We start from the raw sequence: 22,426 nt of genomic DNA on the forward strand, positions 1-22,426 counted from the left end.
AGGTCGCGGGTTCGATTCCCGCCTCGGGCTGGATATCACGATGGTGCCGGACCAACCGGTTGGTTGGATATCCCGGCCACGATACACGAAGGAAGCAAGAAAAAACTGGTTCCTTCGTGTATTGATCACATCATATGAAATAAATAAATAAATAAATGGTAGGGTAATGTATATGCGAACGATAAACTGTTTTGTATGATCTTGTTCTTTTACGACTACTCTCGTCTGCGAACAGTTGTGCCTTTGTTTCTTTCTTTCTTCGTGCAGAATTATGGCGTTCTAAATAGATTTTTGTTCTTGAAAAGTAAGTCCTGTTTCTTAAGATCCGGTATTAATTGTATCCTTTTCCCAATTCTCTTTGGTTGGTTATGTGATTGGAAACGTTGTTTTCAACGTTTTCTGATTTCTTCATTTATCTTTGCCTTCTTTTAATTCCCATTTTTATTTTGCTATTAATATCAATTCTCTGATTGCTCGATCCCTTACGGGATCGAGCAACCAGAGAAGTTATCGTAATTTTATCTGTGACTTACTAGCTTTACAGCCATTTGGTTTGTCTCTGATTTAATCTCACAGAAAGCTTTCCTTCATTTGATACCTCGAAGTTACTACTCAGTATCTTTTCTCAATAAAATAGTTCATTTCTCATTGATTCGTATGTTCATTAATTACTGTTTTGTCTTTTCCCGTATGAATGCCCTTAATAATCTTACTTGTGCAGCTACTCGTTTGATCAGTTAATTGATTTCTCCAGATTAATCAAATTGGTTCCGAGTGATATTTTTACCTCCTTTATTAAAAAGAGAAAGCTGTTCTTTACTATATCATGGCCTTAGTTTCTGATGCGCAAAATAAAATTAAAATCATTCTCATTTACTCAGGAGATATTATATATTTTAAATATACAACATGTTTTTTAATCGAATTTCATTCCTGTTACGCTTGGACATTTAAATAAATAAATATATGGAAGCATTCAGTTTTGTCTAACTACTACAGAGTTCATTTAATTCATCACTTTAAGGAACCTTTACAACGATGAATAACAGAAAACAAAAAGCATTAAATTTGATAGACCTGTCAGTGTAGCCAGAAACAGATAGACGGTTGTCGATGGAAATAAAAATATTGAAATGCAGTATCCGATAATGAAACTATAACCCAAGAACATGAAATTACAACTTAAGCAAGGCGAAGATGGTGACATATTGTAGGATTATACCTAATTTGTCAAATTTATAATAGATAACTCTCGATAATATAACAGAGATAATCTCCTCCCCACCTCTGTTTTTCTGACCAATTTGCATATATCAGCGAAATGACAGCTCCATTGGCGAAACGGATAATATTCTGCCTGCGAAATTAGAGGCTTCCGAAACCACAGTATGTTAGTGCCAGAAGCCTGTCTAACGGAAAGGTAAGGCGGCTAAATTTGTAATCGTTTCAGCAAGAAAGTAGTTTTAAAATGTCTATACATAGATAAGAAAATATTAATAGGTCGCAAAGATGGAGTGGCTTCTGCAGTGACATATTAGTCGGTTGTGTAACCTTCCTTAGTTATCTTTACATTCTCCAGCTTTACTTTCATGCGTGGAATTTTTATATAAACACTGGATGCACTCACTTTCGTTTGTGTGTGCGTGTGCACGCGAGCACCTGTCTTGGTCGTCAGTCTTGCTGACAACTATATGTCGTTCTGGCGCTTGTTCAGGCCAGCATACTGCAGAGTTTAGCGTAGTATGTCTAACGAGAACGGGGAAACGAAATCCCTGTTGCTACATCGCAGTTTAATATATCAGCACGGAGGATATAGTTTTAAGAAGTAGCGTTTTTTGGTACTCACGGGACGGGACCCCTGGTTTGTTGGAGAATAGTTCTTCGGCCAACGTTGTATTATGGTAGAACTTTCTACAGTTGAATTCGCTGAAGAGAGAAGCTTTTGCCTCACTTGGTTTCTTCCATTGTCTCAAGATGTTTCAATCCCATGGATGTCTTTAGGAATGAAGTTGGAAAATTCTTTTGTCCGTAAATACTGCAGTATGCTGTATACTTGTACTGCACAGTAGCACCCTTGGTGAATATTATTATCTGTTCAAAGCGCTTATGCTTGTCATACAAAAGTATAATGTAATCAGTTTGATTAAAGAAATATCGTAGCATATAAGAGTTATCTGAATGATGTACATAGTAGTCATCGTATCATTGAAATAATCAAGATGCCATTACAAAATCGGAGAAGCGTTCTCGTTAAGTTTTGCGTATAAAAGTATTCCTTCCTTCCTTTCTTTATTGATGACGTCATTTGATTTCAATATAACTTTCCCGATGCTAAATCGGACTTATGAAATCGCTTTCTGTTTGTACCTCAAGAAATAACTTTTCTATTTACAATTCAATCATTGCGTAGATTGTGTGTTAAAAAACATTACACGCGAACTGCACTACGTTGAAGATAAGCAATCATTTATAATTGGAAAAAAAAAAAAAAACAAGTATCGCTTACTTCATGACGTATTAGGGTTTGTGTTCTTTCCTATTCTATCCTATATACTGCACATACGTATATGGGAGGGAGTCCTAGATTATCCTTGGATGTTTTTTCTTCAATCTTCCATCTTAAAATAAATTTGAATAGGTGTATTATTCACCAGATTCAAAAACAGAATGAACTGGAAAGTTGCTGGAGAGGCCTTAATCCTGCAGTGAATTGAAAAGGGCTGATGATAATTCACCAGATTGAAAGAAATGGAAACTAGGCTCCATAAGGTTGCTTAATACAAATTGCTTATCTTCTTCAAATTATTCAATTCCTCCACCGTCCTCAAATTTGTTTATTACACTTAATGGTATATCAAGTTTAAAATACTTATTATTGCCTAACCGATAGTCAAAACCATAAAATTAATTTCATAAAATAAAATACAGCAATTGAAATATCCGGTCAGTTTTAATCAAAGCTTTGTAACTTATTCCCTGACAAACTCATGATGTATCATTTATCCAGTGTACTTTGCTTATGTCAATCAAACTTCTCACTCAGGAACACCAAGAAATTGTAATAATGTCGACCCCCTCCCCATGGGATATTCTGGAAGCTTCTCCCGTAACACCCAGAATATCCCACGAAGTACATTCAAATAAATCCCCCTATATTATCTTCTCAGTGGTGGTGGTGGATAGAGGGCGTTTTATGTCTTCAGTAAGCGGAACTTGTGTGACCTTTTGGGAGTCATCTGCTGTACTGATAAAAGTCTGTAAAGATATTTTAGGCATTCTCTAAAAGCAGATATTGAATTTACGTGGCAGGATGGGTGCACAATAAGTCCGTGAAGAAAAAATTCCTTCTTGTATAGCAAAAAGAACTATTTGTTACTTGCAAGCGTCATAGCAAAAGAATTTCAAGGAGTCAACATGTGGGATTGCCGTTCCACTTATTCTTCGAAAATGACGTCAGGTACCAACGCCACAACAAATTTAGTAGTAGGTATTGGTCTTCAGTTCACCCAGATCATCTTTTGCGACGCGTGAAAAGAACTGTTTTTTTTTTTATTTTATTTATTACGCTAACGGTATTAATTAATAAAGGAAGAAAGAATGGATGTAAAATGAAATAAGAAGGGAATAAATAACTAGGAAGAAAAGGTGGAAGCAAAGATATAAAGGAAATCGTAAATAAAATCAACGAGACTTGTTCCAGTGCTTTATAAGAAAAAAAATCTTCTCTGAGCATCAAGCACTTTAAAGTGGCCGGAGTTTCTTCCTTAAATGCTATGTGAAATATTTATTTCTTTTTCCAGCTTTATTTTGTACCTATTATTAGAATGAGAGGTAATCCGAAATTAATGCGGCGGTACAACAGTGTTTACCTTTTATCTAACTTATCGAGATGATTCAACAACCTAATTTATAGCACTGTGCCAGAATTCTTCCAGAATTAGGTCTTTGCCAAGAAACCACGTGTTCAAACTTGCCTTCTGGAACGCTCAACAAACTCCTAATAAAAATAGACACAGACGATTAGTTGTTTCAGTGACTAATTGAGGACAAATGAAATGTTTCTTTTCGGAATTAAGCATGGAAGTTCAGAGCGCATTTGGTGTATTAACAGTTGGATTACGTATGATGTGACTAGACTGAGATGGTGATGACATATTTTCATCACCCATTTGTTTAACTGTGCTGCACTGAATGCTCTCGTGACAGCGACTCACCCTGGCTGTCTTTGCTGCTTTTTTATAATAGTTAAATAGTGAAGTCGATTGTGTGATGACGCGATTTTTAAACCATCAAAGTTGGCAGTAACAAAGTTGTTTCTGTAACTGACAGTCTACCGTCAGAACTAGTCGAGGCACATTGAGGACGAATTCGCTTAGCGTGTGTAAATCAGAATCTGACAAAATGGTGTTAGTAATTTAATCTTGAACTATCTCAATAAGAAATTATCCTTTCCAGTACGAGGTTGAAGCAAACTCAGTGAAACAAATAGTTTACTGCAAATCCAGTTCCGATATTGGAAGAAAACTAGAGCTTAGGATAATTTTCATCCTTAATTCGATTTTATTTATCATTTCTATTTTATCCCTTTCTGTGTATTATTGATCACCTGTTTTTCTTTGAAAAATATTCAGCTGCTTAAAACTGTTCATAAGTCAATAGAAGTAATCTACAATAGAGGGCGTAGTGTGCAACAACAAAAGGAAGAATTGACAACAGACCTACCATGCGGTAGAGCAAAGATCTCGCAGGGGTGAAGCAGCACATGGCAGACGTGAAATCCCACACATATTACTCCATATCCGCGACTGACGGCTTGTCTCCGTTCCTTTGAGCATCGCCCTGAGTGAATCGCGCTACTACTTGGCAGAGCCATGTACACGTTTCCTTGCTTGCACTTCAGGAATACAACCCACCTTTTACACGTGTCACGTGGAGCCATTCGAGGCCACACTCGTAAGTCGAGTCCACGGGAACACATGATCAGCGAAAGATTTAAGGTTTCGTTTATGTGTGCGTGTCTGGAAACGGAGATCGAAGAAATTTCCGTAACATTGGGTGGCAGCGTGCAAAACTTTCGCTGATTCTCAAGTTAGAGTAGGTTGTGTTGTCTACACCGTTACCCACGTTCCGAGTGCAATAAATAAACCAAAGCGAAGATAGCAGTGCGAAAGGGTTCATGTGTCGTGTTGTCTTTAGCGTACACTAAAGTGCACGTCAGATTTAGGACGCACGTGGAGATGAATGGAACAAGAATGTGAGAAACACGGGAGAAGACTAAAAGATACAGTTACGGGAGTGAAAGGAATCAGATATCTGAAATAGACGGGGAAAGTCAAAGAAGATTATGTGTAGTGAAAGAATGAAAAACAATAATTGCTTGGGGTGGGGTGGGGAGAGAGGTGCAATGTTTCTATAATTTAACATTGAATTATCTTCGGATTTATAAATTTTCCAATATTTTAAATATTGTAAAATTAAGAAGTACGCCTATCGTAACTGTGGAGATATATATATTTTATGTACATATGAAAAATATTTAAGTCGTTGAACTGAAACAGAAAATCTGTATATTTTTAATTTGCATTATAAAAGATTACACAAAATCACCTCATAAGAGTTTTTAAGCATTTCGTTCAAATCTCCCTTGCTGTAGAATTCAGATAAGAGCACTTATTATAATACCAGGGAAATCTTTGCAAGCAGACACCTATGGTACACTTTTATGTTATCTGCATCGGTCTACATCTATCCAGAGTAATTTCCCCTATCTTGCGAATTCATTACGACAGCGGCTGGGTTGGAGTGCACAATATTCGTATTGAATTTATCACATTTTAAAAATGATCCAAAACCTTTTACGAAAGGAAGAAGCTGCATTGCATTGAAAGATTATCTTGGACTACAAGAGTCAGCATATAATGTGCAAAGAAACATAATGGAGACGGCAAACAAAAGTATGGTTTGAATAATGTTGTAGCTGGCGTGGTCGATTAACACGAATCACATGACGAAGATTTCACTACCGAAGACCACCTTGAACATGTACACTAAAAAATGCAATACAGGGTCGAAGAAATGCTAACACTGCCCGCAGAATTCATATCAGAACCTACAATGGAGAGTATTTTATCTTTGCTAAGAGAGATGAAGACACGCAGAGAAGCAATTAACAGGAACAGATCATATAGATGTTGCCGTCTGTTGTAAGAAAACAAACGTTTATCATTCACCTACAACAAAAGAAGCTTCATAGTCTGTGACCGATTAAGATAAAGACCTTTCTTTCATACGCGTAATTTGGTTTCAAGCTAAATATATTTACGATGCGCCAAGTTTCAATCTTTTATTATTATTATGTTATTCGATTAGGCAAAATAGGCAAGTCTACTTCATTTCCTAACTGCATTACGCTATAACAACTGTTATTTAAACTTTAATACTTACAATTTATTTCCAAGGACCGCATCAATCATTTTGACATGGGAAATTGATATTCACATTCGATATTTCCCTTAATGACTGGTTTTCGAGGAACCTAACCCTTTGGTTAAGCGATATATACTTGTCCATTGTTATGGTGGACTTGATGATATAGGACTGCAGGAGATATTTTAACACACAAAATATTTGAGGTATTACTGCGTTAGTTACGTGATGACGGGGAATTTTCTGCTCCCTCAAAAGATCGACGCAAAGAACTAGGCGCCAAAGCTTGGTCGTATGTCCAACGTAAACACTTATCGACAGTTCTGCCTATACCTTTAAATACATCACCTAAGCAGGCAAATCCGCTATGCATTTAAAAATCTGAGATATTCTGTAGCTTACTAACTTCTTACCGGCGAGCGTATGCTAAACTTAGTGAATAACGTGTTTTGTTGTATTTTGTCAAGCTGATCATACTTAATATGGAAGAAAACTTCCATTTTAAAAATACAACGAAATGGGCTACGCTAACCCTTACAATACGATGATATAGGATTAAAGGGATACGTTAACGCAGAAAATAAAATCTGATAATTTGGGACGTATTAGATACACGATTATATTAAGAACTTATTAAGAAGACATTGATAACTTAAAGACAAAAAACCACGGATAACCGTATTTGCTTTTTAAGTTGGGATAATACTAAGTAGCCTTTGTCTTGTTCCTGCTCTGGCCTTAACTTCTTGGCATCGAATTTTTGAGGGAAATGGAAATGCTCCGTTGGAGCAGAAAGTTCCTCGTGATCGTGTAACTAATACGCTCAGATCTGTCAGATTGAAGACTGTCTTCGTAATGTATCTACACTTGTTAATGTCACATTAATTCTTGTCGTAGACCGATCATATTGCATTTCAGAACTCTTTAATATTGATTTATGTAAATTGTATAAATGTGAAATAAAACTAAACACTACAATTAACAGCATAAAATGTGCAGTAAAATTAAAGTAAAATGTATAAAGAAACGTAGTTAAAATATCTGTATATTTTATTAGTATTTGCATTATATTTCATTTATACAATTGATCTAAATAGTCTATTATTAAAGAGTTAAATGGAGTGGAACGGAGACTTTGACTGCCCTATGTAGGGCCCTGACGTGATGAGTATGGAAGGTGTATTTCCGATAGGAGAGATGAAAACCAGACGGGACAAATTTAAAACTTTAGGGTCTAACTGAAGGCTAAATCTGATTAAGTTGATCAAAGCGGTGGAAGAAGTTACCTCTAATAGCAGCCAAAATGGAATAAAGTTGAGGATGCATAATTCGATGGTCATTTTTGGCGATCGGTAAGGGAAAAGCGGCGCCTCCGTAGCCAGGTAGGCAGGAATAACAGCGCGTAGCACACGCTTCTTGATTATACCGGGGTTCGAGCCCGTGACCACCAAATACGGAGGATGCGGAAAGGTCAGGGAATGACCACTGCATATCCCTGGAGCAATATGGTCTTAGTTGCTAATGCTCCTAAAAACCAAATAACAAACAAACAAGGGAAAAGCCTCCATATGACGTTCTCGTACGTATTTTTACACGCTTCCGAAATTTGAAATTCAAATAATATAGGTTTTTTCCAAATAAAATCTGGTTATGTTCATTTTTCCAAGTACACGTTTCGTTTATTCTAGATTAAACCAATGATAGGGATCAATTTTTCTGTTGATATCAAAAACTTTTCATTAGGCTGGACACACAGCACCAAACTCCTAAGCCTAAAAATAAACTGGATTGAGGCTAGTATCTTAAATTTCAGCAGTCCATACATGCATGTATCTTTAGAAAATGCATATAGAGGGGAAGGCGCGCTTTTGTGTGTTCGAAGTCTAGTTGACTCCTGGTCGATATTTCTGTTTCACTTGAACATCCTTAATACGAGCAACTTTTACCAAAAAATCTCAGATTCATATGAAGTAGCGGCCTATCGCTGTTTAGAGCAGGAGTGGCCAACTTAATTTGTGATGCGATCTACTTTTTTCCTTCAAAATGTGCCGCGGTCTACCATCTCAAAAATTTCATTGCACAAGGTGCACAAATCGAGGGATGACTATATTTAAAATTCGTCGTGATCGACCGAAATTAAATCCACGATCGACTCGTTGGCCACCCCTGGTTTAGAGGAATTGGAGTCATAATTCCCCAATGAAGGAAAGCGTCGTCTCTTGTTTCAGATTGGATGGACGCGAGAGATAAGTCACATGGAGGTCATGTTTAGCAATCCCTGAATAAAACGGTTGGAAAACGCCGCTGCATTGTATTATGCAGCGGCGTTTTCCAACCAATGTAAACAAAGGGTTGAAGATAAATAATTATCGAGTGGACTCTGTAGCTGTTTTTCTCCAACCTTCCATTACTTGATAAAATTACCTTACGCCCAAAACGCGGCCTAGCAAACCAAAGCGATATTACCCCTACGATAGCGAAGATTTTTCACTTATTCATATTTTTTCTTTATTTATTTATTATTTTTTATTTTTTTATTTATATATATATATTTTTTTTATTTATTTATTTGTTTTTATTAATATATATATTTTTTTATTTTATTTTTTTATTTATTTTTTATTTTTTATTTTTTTTTAAGGTCCTAGCCGCCGAAATCCCAGGAAATTAAGCGGCAGGACCTGCCAAAGTGAATCTACAGCTACTGGGTTCCTGGTCTGCCTCCACGGGGCGTAAGTGGGACAACGTTGGGCCTCAATAGGGGTCCAACGGCTAAATGACCAGATGAACAACGGTACAGAACACAACACATGAACAATTCCCACACACTTTTAAATCTCTGGCATTTCCCAGTGAACTGGTTCACCACAATGAAAGCAACGCGGAGATGGGGGGAAACCCCTGGTGCCGTAAGACAACAATACACACTTACTTGCATTGTTTCTAGAAGAGTTGTTCAAAAGATTCGGCAAGAATGAGTTATTTATACGTCTCTATACACTACAAGCATATATAGTACTAATAAATATTTTTTCTGTTTATACTCCAGGACGACCAAACGGTCAGAGGAGTTTACAAGATAGAGAGAATACAAGAAACAGCACCGTATTCAGCAGTCACAGGTTTGAACCCCGGTCACTCAAGGCACGTGTACCTATGCACTTGCGCGCCCGACCACTAGGCTACGGCAGCCTGTTATTACATTGCATATTATATGAAATCACATTAGAAATACAATACTAAATTAGCAGCCAAAATTTTTAGAAAAGTTTTTAAAATCGTCGATTTCATTAGTGGCTAGTAAGAAAATTCTCTTAAAAATCAAAATTGGTTGTCCTTGACTTCAGCGACTTAAGTGTCATATATAAAGAAGAAAGTACTTATGTCTGCCTGATTATATAGTGGTGCCCCATGGCCTGTTTCATCCAGAATCGATGGTTGATTTGAATTCTTTTTTTTTTTTTTTTCAACAAAGCGATTAATTACAGTGATTTACAAAACAGTATACCTGTGGGTTAAGAAGACATTATAATGAATATTAATTTTTCCTGTGAAGCGCCAGAAATTTCGGTTGCATATAATTACAACGAACTTCCAAAAGTAAATTCGTCGAACCTCCTGCTAAGACAAACTTATTACTATGAAACTATTGTAGAAGAAAAAAAAAAAAATACTTATATCTTAAATTATTTCAAAGATTAGGGTTACGTTTAGCAAGGTTCAATTCTGTATCCTGAGCACCAGCATACCCTTACAATCAAATTAAAATAAAATCCACTTTCCTTTGTAATAAATTTACTTTCGATACGAACGTAACACGGTCTGCAGCATTTTCTTTTGTGCTTCTTTCTTTGGTTTTTATGTTTCTTCTGCCTCAGTTTCTTTTTAATTACGATAATTATGATCATCCTTCGCTTTCTTCATTGTTTTAATTTATTCTGACATTTGATTTACTTAAATGAACTTGATTTTAATTTATTTGTTTATATTAATTTTATTATGGTTTGGTTTTCAAGATTTATTTAGTTTAGATCTGCCGACTGGGAGAATCTGACGTATAGATTTGCATTTTTTTTTTTAAGTTTGTGTATTTAAACTCTAGAGGACGGTGGCCGTGGCAATTGTCATTTTTGGAGTTTAGTTTGTTCCTTACTTATTCCAGGTTCTACAGCTCACACAACATTCAAATTGTTCCTTGAACATACTTGTATGTGGACATAATACACTATCGTAATGTGACCTAAGACGCCGATAAGCCTTAAAATAAACAATAGCTGACTCCAATCCCTTGAGCTTAAATTGGCTATTTCAAGTTTTATTTTAATTACCAATCTTGTGTCAAATGTATCAGTTTACAAATCTTAAAAACACCTATACTTCAATAGCTTAATTTTCGATGGTGAACCCAACCAGTCACGTCAAAGATGTCATTATGTTAGGAATATCTGAAAGGAATCTCCTGTAAGAATTTTCTTTTAAGCCACTGGAAGGTTTGAAGCTGATCCATCTCAAGCAGATGTAGCTAAGTGCTTCTCTGTTGATCATGTAGTTTCAAGAGACTGAAAAAAGGTTCCAACAGGTAAGGACTCGTACCAGAAGACTAAGTGAAGATAGGCATAGGATAACAACCTTAGATGAAGGGACACACACACCACCTTCACCGGGTTCGGACCACATGCTTGCCACAGGAATGTGGCGAGTATGAGGTGTGATCACTATAACAGACGATTGATTGTGTGCATTCTCGCGGTACTCCAGGTCACAGGGAAAAGCGTCCGAATTGGTGTAGGCATCTAAACCAATAACGGTGTGAATCGTTTACAACTTCTCATCGTTCCCGTTTGCTCTACGGTGATTCAATGGATCTAGGATATATAGAGATGACATCTTGGAGCTCTACGTTGAGTGACACCTTGTGCTAGAGTGAGGGATCAGTTTTATCTTATAGGGTGAATTGTGCCGAATGACATTGCACCAGACTAATTGAAGGCTGTTTGGAAATTAATTATGCCGCGACTAGTGTGATCACCCGATTTTAGTATTACAAGACATGTTTAGGATGCTCTTGGGAGATGTATAACTTTCCTTCAGTCATTTCGATCTGTGTTTCTCGAGAGCTTCATTAACAGCATGCAAAATATCTCTGTAAATCCTGTATTTCAGTAAGGGAGACAAACTCGCTATTGACCTGCAACCGACATTCCATTCATGACTTCACTCCTGACGCTATGTCGTTATGATTGAAGTGTACATGTTGAACTGTGATTGAGACTCCTAATAGAAGATAGAAGTGTACAGGATTATCTTGGGGAGACGAATTGAAGCACGTCGACCCTTTTCGCAACCCCCCCCCCCCCAAGTTTGTTAAAATCTGCTCTTTTTTGTAGAAGCGTGGGGTTATTTCCGTAAGTTGTTATCGTCCTTGTAAAGCAACATATGGACTAGTTCAGAGAATTGGTTAGATGTCAGGAATGATCATACACTTGATATCAAGCATTAATTTTGCAAGCTTCGGTATAATTATATCAATTACATATTTTTTCTTTATCTCAGATTTTGTGGTAACTTTTAATAATAATTAGATTTTTTACTAACATAAATTGTATACAGTAGTGATTCCTTACACACAAAGCCAGAGGAATCTTACAATACGTTGTTTATACAAGTGATCTTTTATTAGAAGAAAAAATAATAAAAAAAATAATAAATAAAAAACAAAAAATAATAATCAATGTAATATAGTTTACCAGATTTAGACATTAATTAGTTGGAAAATACTAGTTCTCTAATAGATGAATAGTCTAAACTGCTGGAATAAACATTTTTAAAGTATATATCAAAAGGAAACTTTTTGACATTACAATAAAATTTCTCGTATTTTTTGTAATTTAATTTAATTTTATAAATACTGTAGTTATCGAATCGACCATACATTAAAAATTACATATTTATTTAAATATACAAAGTTAAGAATCGAATTTTAAATCGCCTAGAATTTTTGTTCACATTGAAACTTTCTTTTCTTCTAAAAATGGGTTTCTGTACAATGTACACTTTCATTTGTATTACATGAAGTATTGAAACAAGGTCTTGTTGGTTGATTTTAGGGTTTTAGGCGCACCAGCGACTCGGAACATATTGCGCTGTAAATACTGCTGAATACGATTAGCATTTGTATTGATGATTTGTTAACTCCACTGACCTGGTGGTCGTACTGGAGTATGAACTGCGTGTCGGTTTGCTGTTTACTGGACGAAATATCAGAGTTTTCATGAGAAAAACCGTCATACCCTCTTGAGACTGACTAACTCAGCCACGTTGTGAAAAAGGCCCAAAAAATTTCCTTGAATCATTTACTGTATTCTGACTCGGGTCTTTTCCACCTGGTGTGGGGAAGACGGTGATTATACTAGCTGTTTGCTACTCAGGAGGGCCAAACAAGATCTCTCATCGTGCGTTTTCAATACTATTGTAATTTGCTTAATGCATTCCCTATAAAATTTCTCCTGTTATTTTAGGCATTTAATGCTCGTTTTTTCGGGCCCATAAGCCTGGGGTTCCAAGGTTTTATTCTATTGATTGCAGTAATAAATGGATTATATTATTTTTATTACAAGTAAGCATTTCGTAATATAATAGCGTCCTAGTGGCTCCATCTGGTATTAAGAAAGAATATCACAAAATTTAAGAATATAATTAAAAATCGAATTTTTCTTTTTCTTCTTTTATAATTTTTCTTTTTGAATCTTTTTCCTCTCCGTTAAAATTTGTCTGCCTGTTAGAGGCGTAAATCTTCAAGATATATCAACTGAAACATAATTCTCAACATACATTTCGTGTGAAGCCTGCTGGATTTTTAAGTGTTTATGTTGGCAGTAGGCCATTGGAAGCCTAACCCTTTATTATGTTTCCGGGTATGACTGAATACAACATGGAAAAAGAAAAAAAAAAATCTGGTAAGAAATAAAACACGTTGCAAGCGAAGGTTCATAGCCATTTTGTTGAAGATTTTCAAAGGTTTATTTTTTGACGAAACCGGAAGCTTGGCCTCGGTAATGAGAAGAAAGAGAAGGTATAGGGAAGAGAAACGTTGAGAAATTGGCCATCCGGTAAAAGCGACAGTGATAAATTGGACAGAAACGAGGACTTAACAGACAGTCGCTAATTTGTCATCGACAGATGGGCTATATGAGTTGAGCGTGGATGGCTCACTTCGAAAAGGAATGTTGACGTAGGAATATCTGTATTTTTTCCCCCCTAAGACTAGGAAAGATATCAGATATGTGTCACCCTCATTAAAATCAGTGTTGACATTAGATGATCACGTGATAGACTAAACATTAAATAGTTACTGCGCATCAGACACTTTTTGATGCACTAATCAAAATCAGCTATTCCGATTCGTCCACCAACAACGTTTTATTGTTCGAAAATTCAAAGGATTTCTTAGATTTCTCCACTTATACTAAAATATTATTTTTAGTGATAGATTTTGGTAATATTTAATTTGTAACTTTATTACCCAGTAGTCTTTTATTACCCTTTCCGTGTTTAACCCGGTGTCTTCAGATTTTTTTTTTTTTTTTTTAAGAATGCATAGTATATAACTTATGAAGCTATTTCATAGCTGAATCATGTACCACAGTGCTTAATCTCAAATGCAAGATTGATCGGATCCGTCTCCTCTAGAAAGCAGGTCTGGCTTTTAAAGTTGGTATTATGGTGATTCTGGCCAAAGCTAATCATCCCTCTTTACTGATCACGACAGTTTTTCTTATTCAGCCCTTCTCTTGCCCATAACCGAGAATTCCAAAGTTACCCAAGAAGTATCAAATATCTCTTTCAACCCCCCCCCCAAAAAAAAAACAAAAAAAAACTGTGCGCCGAACAACTTCGACTCCCTGGTGTCCTTTCCAATTACCCCCCCCCCTCCCATAAAGATTTTTCCGTGCTTTCACCTAAGACAAAGAGAATCTGCCGTTTTTGTTTCTCCGAAGAGATATTTAGAATTTAAATTCAGTCAATTAGTCTTATGTTTGCAAACGTCACTGTGAACCGTTTTCGTCTACACTTTTCCAAAAACTTTCCACTACGGATTAATTCCAAGTCTGTATTCTTTAGTGCTTTTTTATCACAAGTGTTTAATTGGCATTGGTGCGACTAATTGAGTGCCCTGTATTTTAATCTGTTCTATACTTTTAATTGTGCAATTCTTAAAAAACCTAAACAAAGTTTAAAAGTTGATGGCTGAAAATGTCTGTTGTTTATCCGTAATCTGCCCATAGCTGTGCTAGCTTTTTTTCCCTATTTAATAAAACAGGTGTGTGTGTGTGTGTGTGTGTGTGTGTGTGGTTTTCAGCAGCATTAGCAACTGAGGCTATATTGCTCCGTGTGTGTGTGTGTGTGATTGCTGTATAGCGAGCGCTTAGGTTAATGCTATTATCCTTAATGTTGCACTGCTGTTACAGATGATTTGGTCATTAAGAAGATACTTTTTAAAAGATTTAAAAATGTAGTACATATATTTGTAAATATAAAAACATAAGCTGTATATTTGTGTTTTACAAAAATATAATTATGAGATAGTAGAATGACGTTGAGGACTATCTTGAAAGAGAATAAAGGTAAATGCTCGGCCTACGTCCTTATATGACCTATGGGCAGTTTCCATTAATTCTTTAAAAAATAAAAATTAAATAAAGGAAGTATCCTTTTAAACGATGATTAAAAGTATATAAAAAGAAAGAAGAGAAGAGAAACATGTAAAACACTAAGAGAACATGAACCAGTAACAATTAGATTTATGGATTGCTATGGTATCACTTGTAACCTTCTTACCCAGTTTAGAAGCATACTGTAAGTATCTGGCTTACTTGTCACATATAAATGTAAAAATTATATAATTTAATGCTATCAGTCATAAGGTGAATTACAAGACTAGATAATTCTAATAATTGTTGATTCAGTTGAGTTGGAAGAAATAAGGCCGCCAGCAGCAGTTTTTTTTACTGGACATTTAAGGACAAATATCATTAATACTATTATCACAACATTCTATTCTCCTTTTATTTTATCTTTATTCTTTTTCCATTTATAAGTAACAAATATTGAATGGAGTTACTGTTTTAATCCGTCGCATGTTTAACAATTGTTAGACAATTTAGAAACTAAAGAGGCATCAAGTTTTGTAGAAAATGGAATGAAATTTATTAATATAAAAGTTCTTCACTTTATTTTCAAATTAATGTAACCTAAAAGTTAATATTAGAATGACTAATGCTAACTAAGTAATGCTGCAAGGAAACGGACATTTTCTGCATCTGCCAAAATAAAAAAATAAAATAAGTAAATCCAATCACCCATACTTTCCCCATCGCCCAAAACGTATTTATTCAGTTCTACTTTGAACTTAACCAAACTCTTCTCCTCGGCAACTTTGGTAGATAATTTATTCCTGTAATCTGAAACACTCTATCCAGTGGCGAACTTCATGAAATGCACCCTTCTGTTGCACCTTAAGAGTTTATATTTATGTCACCCGGTTCTTGTCTCTAACCATGAATATAAGCCTATTAAAATAATATGTCATCGACCGACGTACTGTTAAAATAAACTGCAATCGAAAATATGCCTCCCTGTTTCCTTTTTACTGATCGTTCAATGCTGTATGCAACTCAATTAGGTCCCTCCGGTGTAAAGTTATAAAGCTGTGCAGCTTTATAACTGTACACCGGAACTGTTCTGAGAATAATATTGGCATCGATAAGCGCTGCTCACCAATTTGATCGCCGTTCTATTTTAGATGAGCTTAACTCTTTTACAGATGCTGTCTCCAGATCCGATTACAATATTCCAAATGCGGTACCCCATTGGCTTACAGAGGGACAATTATCTATTTATCCCTAGTTGCAAAGACCCTATAAATCAGGGGCAGTATAAATATATTGTCAGAAAACTGGTTGAATATGCATAAATAAGATAAGGGACATTAAAATCCATTAATATTTCAGATCCTTAGTGGGAACTCTTCTATTAGGCCAGATGGTGGGCTGAATTCTTAATAAAATGGCATAGGGTATGGACTCGAACAACAAGTGAGCTTATACAAACATGTACATTCAGAATACAATGATTAAATTCAAATAATATCAGCCTGGTATAATACAGATGTTTTCCATCCTTGTGCCTTTAAATCAAGTACAGTAACAGATAAACCGCAAACTGATGTGTGAACACTTTACAAGACAAGGTTGAAGAAGAGAACAGAAACAAATGGAATGGCAGATGTGAACTCTAGCGTTTCTCAAAAAGAAACAAACAAAAAAAAATCAAAATGGGAAAACGCGCAAAATCCTCTGCTAAGTTCTGCACTAATCTGTAAAGAATACCTGTTTCAGAGTACTCCTATTGTCATTCTACCGATTTAGTTTAACTTTCGCGTTCCACCAAGTGTTGCAAAACTTGGGTTGTAAAGAAATGGTTGCCAAAATTGTATACGAGAAAGTAATAAAAATTTTCTACAGTAGGAACCAAGCAAATGGAGAAAAGGAAGAAGAATGTTCTGAAGAAATCATATATTTGAACAATTAAAAAAATTTTTCAAACTTAATTTTCAGAAACAGAATATTATGATTATTTGACATGCGGTGAAATAGAACCGATAAGAGGATTGAATTCAATTTCTTTTGGCATTAATTGAGTTCATGAGGAATGTATAACGAAGGAAGAGGGAACAATACGTTAGTGGCAATTGTACTTTACTGCCCTGTATATTTACTTATTATTGGTTTTTATATTGTTTATTGTACTATGGGTGTTCTGAGTATTAATCTTCTGAAATGAATTCTGCTTTTCTTCCAGAATGCAGTTTCTTTTTCTAATAATATTAGTTACCGAATAATTATCCACTTTGACCACGCATATGGGCAAATTTGATAATTTGAATCTCTTTCAATATTCAAGTGTGTTTAGTCTAATTATTAATATTTGTCTATATTTAGGTTAAAATTTGTTAAAGGACACTGATGAATGTTACGTATCAATTCCAGTTTTATGTTGCTATCCAGTTCTCTTATGTTCAATCTGTTTACATAATAGGTTGGCCGGAGAAATTGAGTATTGCGCGCTTTGACAAACTGGAGCACCAATTTGTGACTATAGTTTCCGTATGTTGCGATCGATCCTCGGGATTACAAAATACGGATGTAGCTTTTATCACTTTTTTTTTTTTTTGTGTGACATTAAGTGTAATGGATGTTTTTTAATGTCCTTTTTTATTCCCATAACTTATTTTTTGGTTACAGTCTAATTGCTAACTACCGTATGTTTTGTCCTTTATCAACTTATAGTTTTAGATTTGGATTATTTTGGGTGATCAGTTAAATACTACTTATTCAAATTGTTTCGTAAAAAATTTGCTATTTCTTTGTTTTTTTTTGTTTTTTTTTGAAGTGTTTCTTTTCCTGAATGAAAGGTTATCCCACCACAAATATTCGACAACGCCACATTTAGAAAAGCAGCAGCAGTTTTAATTAACAGATTAAGATGAAGGCCCGCCTTTGGTCCCCCCTATCCGTTGTGGACTACAGTTGGCTCAGATTCTTGTAGCAGGCAGCAGGAATTGGAGTTCAGTTTTCCAGTGATCAGTTGTTAATTAAGCTGTAGAAATTGGCTGCAACCTGATCTGATGTTCCATTTCATCCTAAAGAAACATCAGATCAGGAAGCAATCAGACCCAGAGTGCAGCTGGCTGTAATCTGGGTCAGCCTGGCGAGTTGTGGGTATTTGTGTTGTTGAAACTATATTTTTATGCTGTTCATTGTATAGCAGGGGAACATTATCTTTCTGGAATATGGAAGACCCGGTTTCATAGAACTTTCAGAATGCGCCCCAGGAAATTTCGCCGAGATTCAAAATTCCACTGTACAATACAGCATTGGTTTTGGCCCTACAGCCAATATTCCAAGTGCGAAAAACGAGAAATGGCTTTACGCCATGGCTCCGCCTCTTCTGAACTTCGTTGTGAGCACAGTAAACAATAGATGACAATCCTAAGGCTTCCTACACTAGGAACAGAGTCACGCGACTATCTGTTCCTAGATGATGTAACGCGACACGTTTCTGCTGTTCCATGGTTCAAAAACGATAAAATTGAACGAGATATTGAGCGAATGACATACTACATTTCAGAACAACAGTTTAGTTGGATAACATCAGTTTAAATCCCTCCACTGTATTTTTTTTTCTTTTCGATTTCATAATCGAATGATTTGCAGAATCGATTATTTCGACGATTGAAATAATCGATTATTAATCATTCGATGACGCCCGTCATTAAGTTTGTAAATGATATCTGGTGTGATGTGGGACTTGTGAGCAACAACCAGTCTGCCATGAAACGTCATACTATGCAGTTTCCGTAGGGCACTTATGGGCACTCCTGTGGACATCTGAAGCTTCAATGTGACCTAAGGATTTCTCTTGGTCTGCTTTCATCACCTTCAGGAATCGGAGATTCCTATTCTTCATTTTTTGGCTAATCTAATCCAACACAATACTATATACATACAACATGCCACTCACACTTCTGGCATTTAGAGTTTTGTATACTTCAAAAGAGTACTGATGGCGCAGTTGTGGGAGACCACCGGTGGCGCCTTAACCTAAATACTATGCCAGCATGACCCCGGCCGTCTGCATATGCACATTCTTTTCATTACTTCGGCTACGTTTGACTTTGCAAGGCCCAAAAGTGTGGCTGCACGCTATGACAAATTCTTTTATTATTATTATATAATAAAAGAGGGGTGTTCATAATAAATATTCAACTTATATAATAAATATATAAACACATTAAGGTTAAAAAATATATGAACACACATTGTATTTACAAGCAAGCTGACATGATATAACATTGAAGTTTCAAAACTGCAAAGGTGGTACAGCCAATAGTTCTACTTTGTACAGTTCTTTCAGCGTGTCCTGTCTGTAGCACTTCGAGCTGCATAAAGCTGAGGCATCGATTCCGAGGGAGTTAAATGGTACGACCGCATTTGCCGGAAACACTGATTTCAGGTTTCGTAGTGAAGATCGTGGACAAGGTGTTACACTGCACCGGGTTCTTTGGATAGTCCGAGAGTTTGTCGTCACTTCCCAGATGTCGGGTGAATCCATTCGGCCACAAAGGACTTGAGCCAATGTGTGCAGGTTCCTCTCCTTGGTGATGGTTTCACATGGTTTCAGGCCGAGGTTTGCATAGAGCACGCTCCAAGAGATTCTGATATGGAATACGACGATTAGACGCCTTTTAAACTCCTTTTAGCCGCTTAACGTAATTCAATCTGCTTGTTTAATATCTCTACTTCTCCGCACACTAAAGATTTCTTCCCGAACGCTGTGAAAGAGATGTATTGCCTTCATCTCTTCGCACCGTTCACTACTTTGGGAGTGGCGTTCGAATACTTTAATTTTGACGGTAAATTGTATTATATTGAACCCATATAGCGTAACTCTCACGAGGCATTCATTACCTTGTGAGAGTTATACTACATGGATTTGCAATCAGTAGACGTAAAAAATACGCATAATAATAATAGTAATGCAATAACTAACGGTAATAATATACATAAATATTGAATAGGAAATATCTAAAATGTAAATTTATGTATCACGTCAATTTTCCATTACTGATCGGTACACATATTGGAAATTGTCTGTAAGTGGTAGACATTATCACGAAAGAAAGGGCAGATCAGTCATGTGAAATGGACAGGCATAAGCAGAGATATCAAGCATGCAGAATGAGAAACGCCAAGGGGCTTAATCGTCGGATTCCACTCATAGTGTATCTGTTGAAGCACCTATTAGAATGGCAGTTATCACATTCCCAGACAATTCCAGTTGACTAAATTATAATTTGCTTCTATGTGTTGGCGGTTGATTTGAATTTGTGTTGAGGCAACTAAGATTATGGAGTGTTACTATATCGTGTAAAACACGATAAACATTTCTCGATAAAAACCCTCCTTCGCAGAAGCGGGAAAAAAAAAAAAAAAAAATGCAACCTTATTCGAGACCCGCTAACTCGACTGTGGAGCTAAATTAGAAATAAGTTTCCACAGCTGAACTACAGACTTTGAGTGGATGGAATGAAAATGAATTGTTCTCAAAACTGTTCCTCAAGTTTTTCTATAGGATGTTTTACTGAATGTATGTTTTTTAAATATTCATATTCGTGATACATGAAATATATATTTTGATCTCTTCGCTGACTTACCGTAAACGGAGAACTGTTAATTTTTGAGGTATTAATCTGTTTTTAACATCAGTGTCATAAAATATTCAATCCTGTCTCATATTTTCCAGATTACATTCCGATTATGTAGTAGGGATGGTGTTTGCTCCCAGCAAGCTATAAACCATCCGTAGCTCCCATCAGTTAGCTTCTTGAGTGGTCAAACGCAAGGATACATTTGTAGTGCATTTGAGTTACTCATGGTTCAAGTAGTTCGCGTAATTGCTAATTAAGGGATGTTCTTGTATTCTCATTATTTTATGAACTCCTGACTTCGTGGTAGTCCCGGTTTAAAATGTGTCCATTGAATTCTCGTCCCGAGGCTGGAATGATTCATTTTCCATTGTTATATAGACTTCGAAAAGCTGTAGCCCCACTTTAGATTGCCCAACAAAAGTTTGAAGTCTGCACGTGAATACCTCGTTGTTTTATAACCGCTTAGTCTATTTGGCAATCCGGTTAGTTATAAAACATGAATTTTTACATCTGTGGCAGTTGTTTACATTCCCGCCCTCCGAATTCTGGATTTTTATTCCTTAAAACAGCTAAAGAGACTATAATGCGCACGGTTTATGAACATGATATACTAACACCTCGTTGCCTTAGTTGCTTCCGCCATTATCCAAGACAACTATCCCAGTCCAGCTATTATGCATCGATTATTGGGGATATAATTTTATTTTCAAATTTCATTAGGAAATTAAAAATTCATCTGTAATATTTTACAGAGAGAGAGAGATAGAATGAGTGAGTAGAATAATAATATTATCTAGTTAATAAAATTACTGAAGCAGTTGGTTGTACAGATATATTTCCGCTCTACTTGGGGCTGTTGACATAATGCCTTTATAAGATATTAGTAAACAAAATTATTTAAAGGGTATTTTTCACTTATCTCTGAAGATATTTGTAATCATCTCACTTGATTGGACTTAAGGGACTTACCTCGCTGTCATCATCTGATGATATATATCCCAAAGCTAACATCCTTGACAATATCTCAGAACCATCCATTCTCAAACAAATAACATTTCAGAAGGTTTATCAGCGTTCCTTGTGCATCAATTCACGTGGACGCAGGAAGAGCTCCTGCTACTAGATAGGCGTTTCCACCGGAAGTGTTCGCCAACAGTAAAATCACGTGATTCATGTATGTGAACACGATTTCGCCAGAGTTTTAATGAAAAGGGTGTAGCTATTCCAAAGGCATCAATTAATAAATAATAATGGGACATTGTAGGCACAGGTGTTAATGAGCCCGTGTGCAGCCTTCCCAATAAAACAAACTAAAGTATGGTAATGCAAATTGGCATTGTACTTAAATTGTTTAGGATGTATGAGGAAGCGTGATAATTAAAGTGGAAAATACTGAGTTTTAAAGCACTCTAGAGCAAGTTCAATAATAGTTTTTCAATTCATCCCTCCTATAATTCTGTCGAATTTTTAGTTATATCGATGTTTTAGTAGAGAAGAATATTATTTTTGTGTATTGTGGCAACAAAGAATGAAATTGTTTTATATCAATAAGTTCTTAGAATAATAAGAAAAACTTGGTTGTCTGTATTATTTCTTGCTTTCCTCATAATCTCTTTTACATGATGTCTTTCTCGATCTGTTTTTTTTTTTTTTTTTATTTCTTATTTTGCGTTTATTTCTTCCTAGTCTTTTGACTTTCCATTACGACATCTTTCTCATTTTTGTTTGTTC

At 35.9% G+C, this 22,426-nt stretch overlaps 1 protein-coding gene across 2 annotated transcripts in view; it reads right to left on the bottom strand.

Annotated features, from left to right (window-relative positions):
* Positions 1–21,736, bottom strand: part of LOC150091330 (four and a half LIM domains protein 2-like) — a 437,588-nt gene extending 415,852 nt beyond the window's left edge. The window contains exon 1 of one of the 2 annotated variants that reach the window (XM_090375177.1): positions 21,665–21,736. In XM_090375177.1, coding sequence (XP_090231303.1) covers positions 21,665–21,733 — 69 coding nt within the window. In that variant the 5' untranslated portion in view covers positions 21,734–21,736. Of the gene's footprint in view, positions 1–4,722; positions 4,780–21,664 lie in introns of those variants that run through there. The other variant, XM_090375185.1, reaches the window with a different exon arrangement.
* Positions 21,737–22,426: the final 690 nt, after the last annotated feature.

Source organism: Mastigoproctus giganteus, chromosome 1 (assembly GCF_048544385.1).
Source record: "Mastigoproctus giganteus isolate SK-2022 chromosome 1, ASM4854438v1, whole genome shotgun sequence".
Classification (NCBI taxonomy): Eukaryota; Metazoa; Arthropoda; class Arachnida; order Uropygi; family Thelyphonidae; genus Mastigoproctus; species Mastigoproctus giganteus.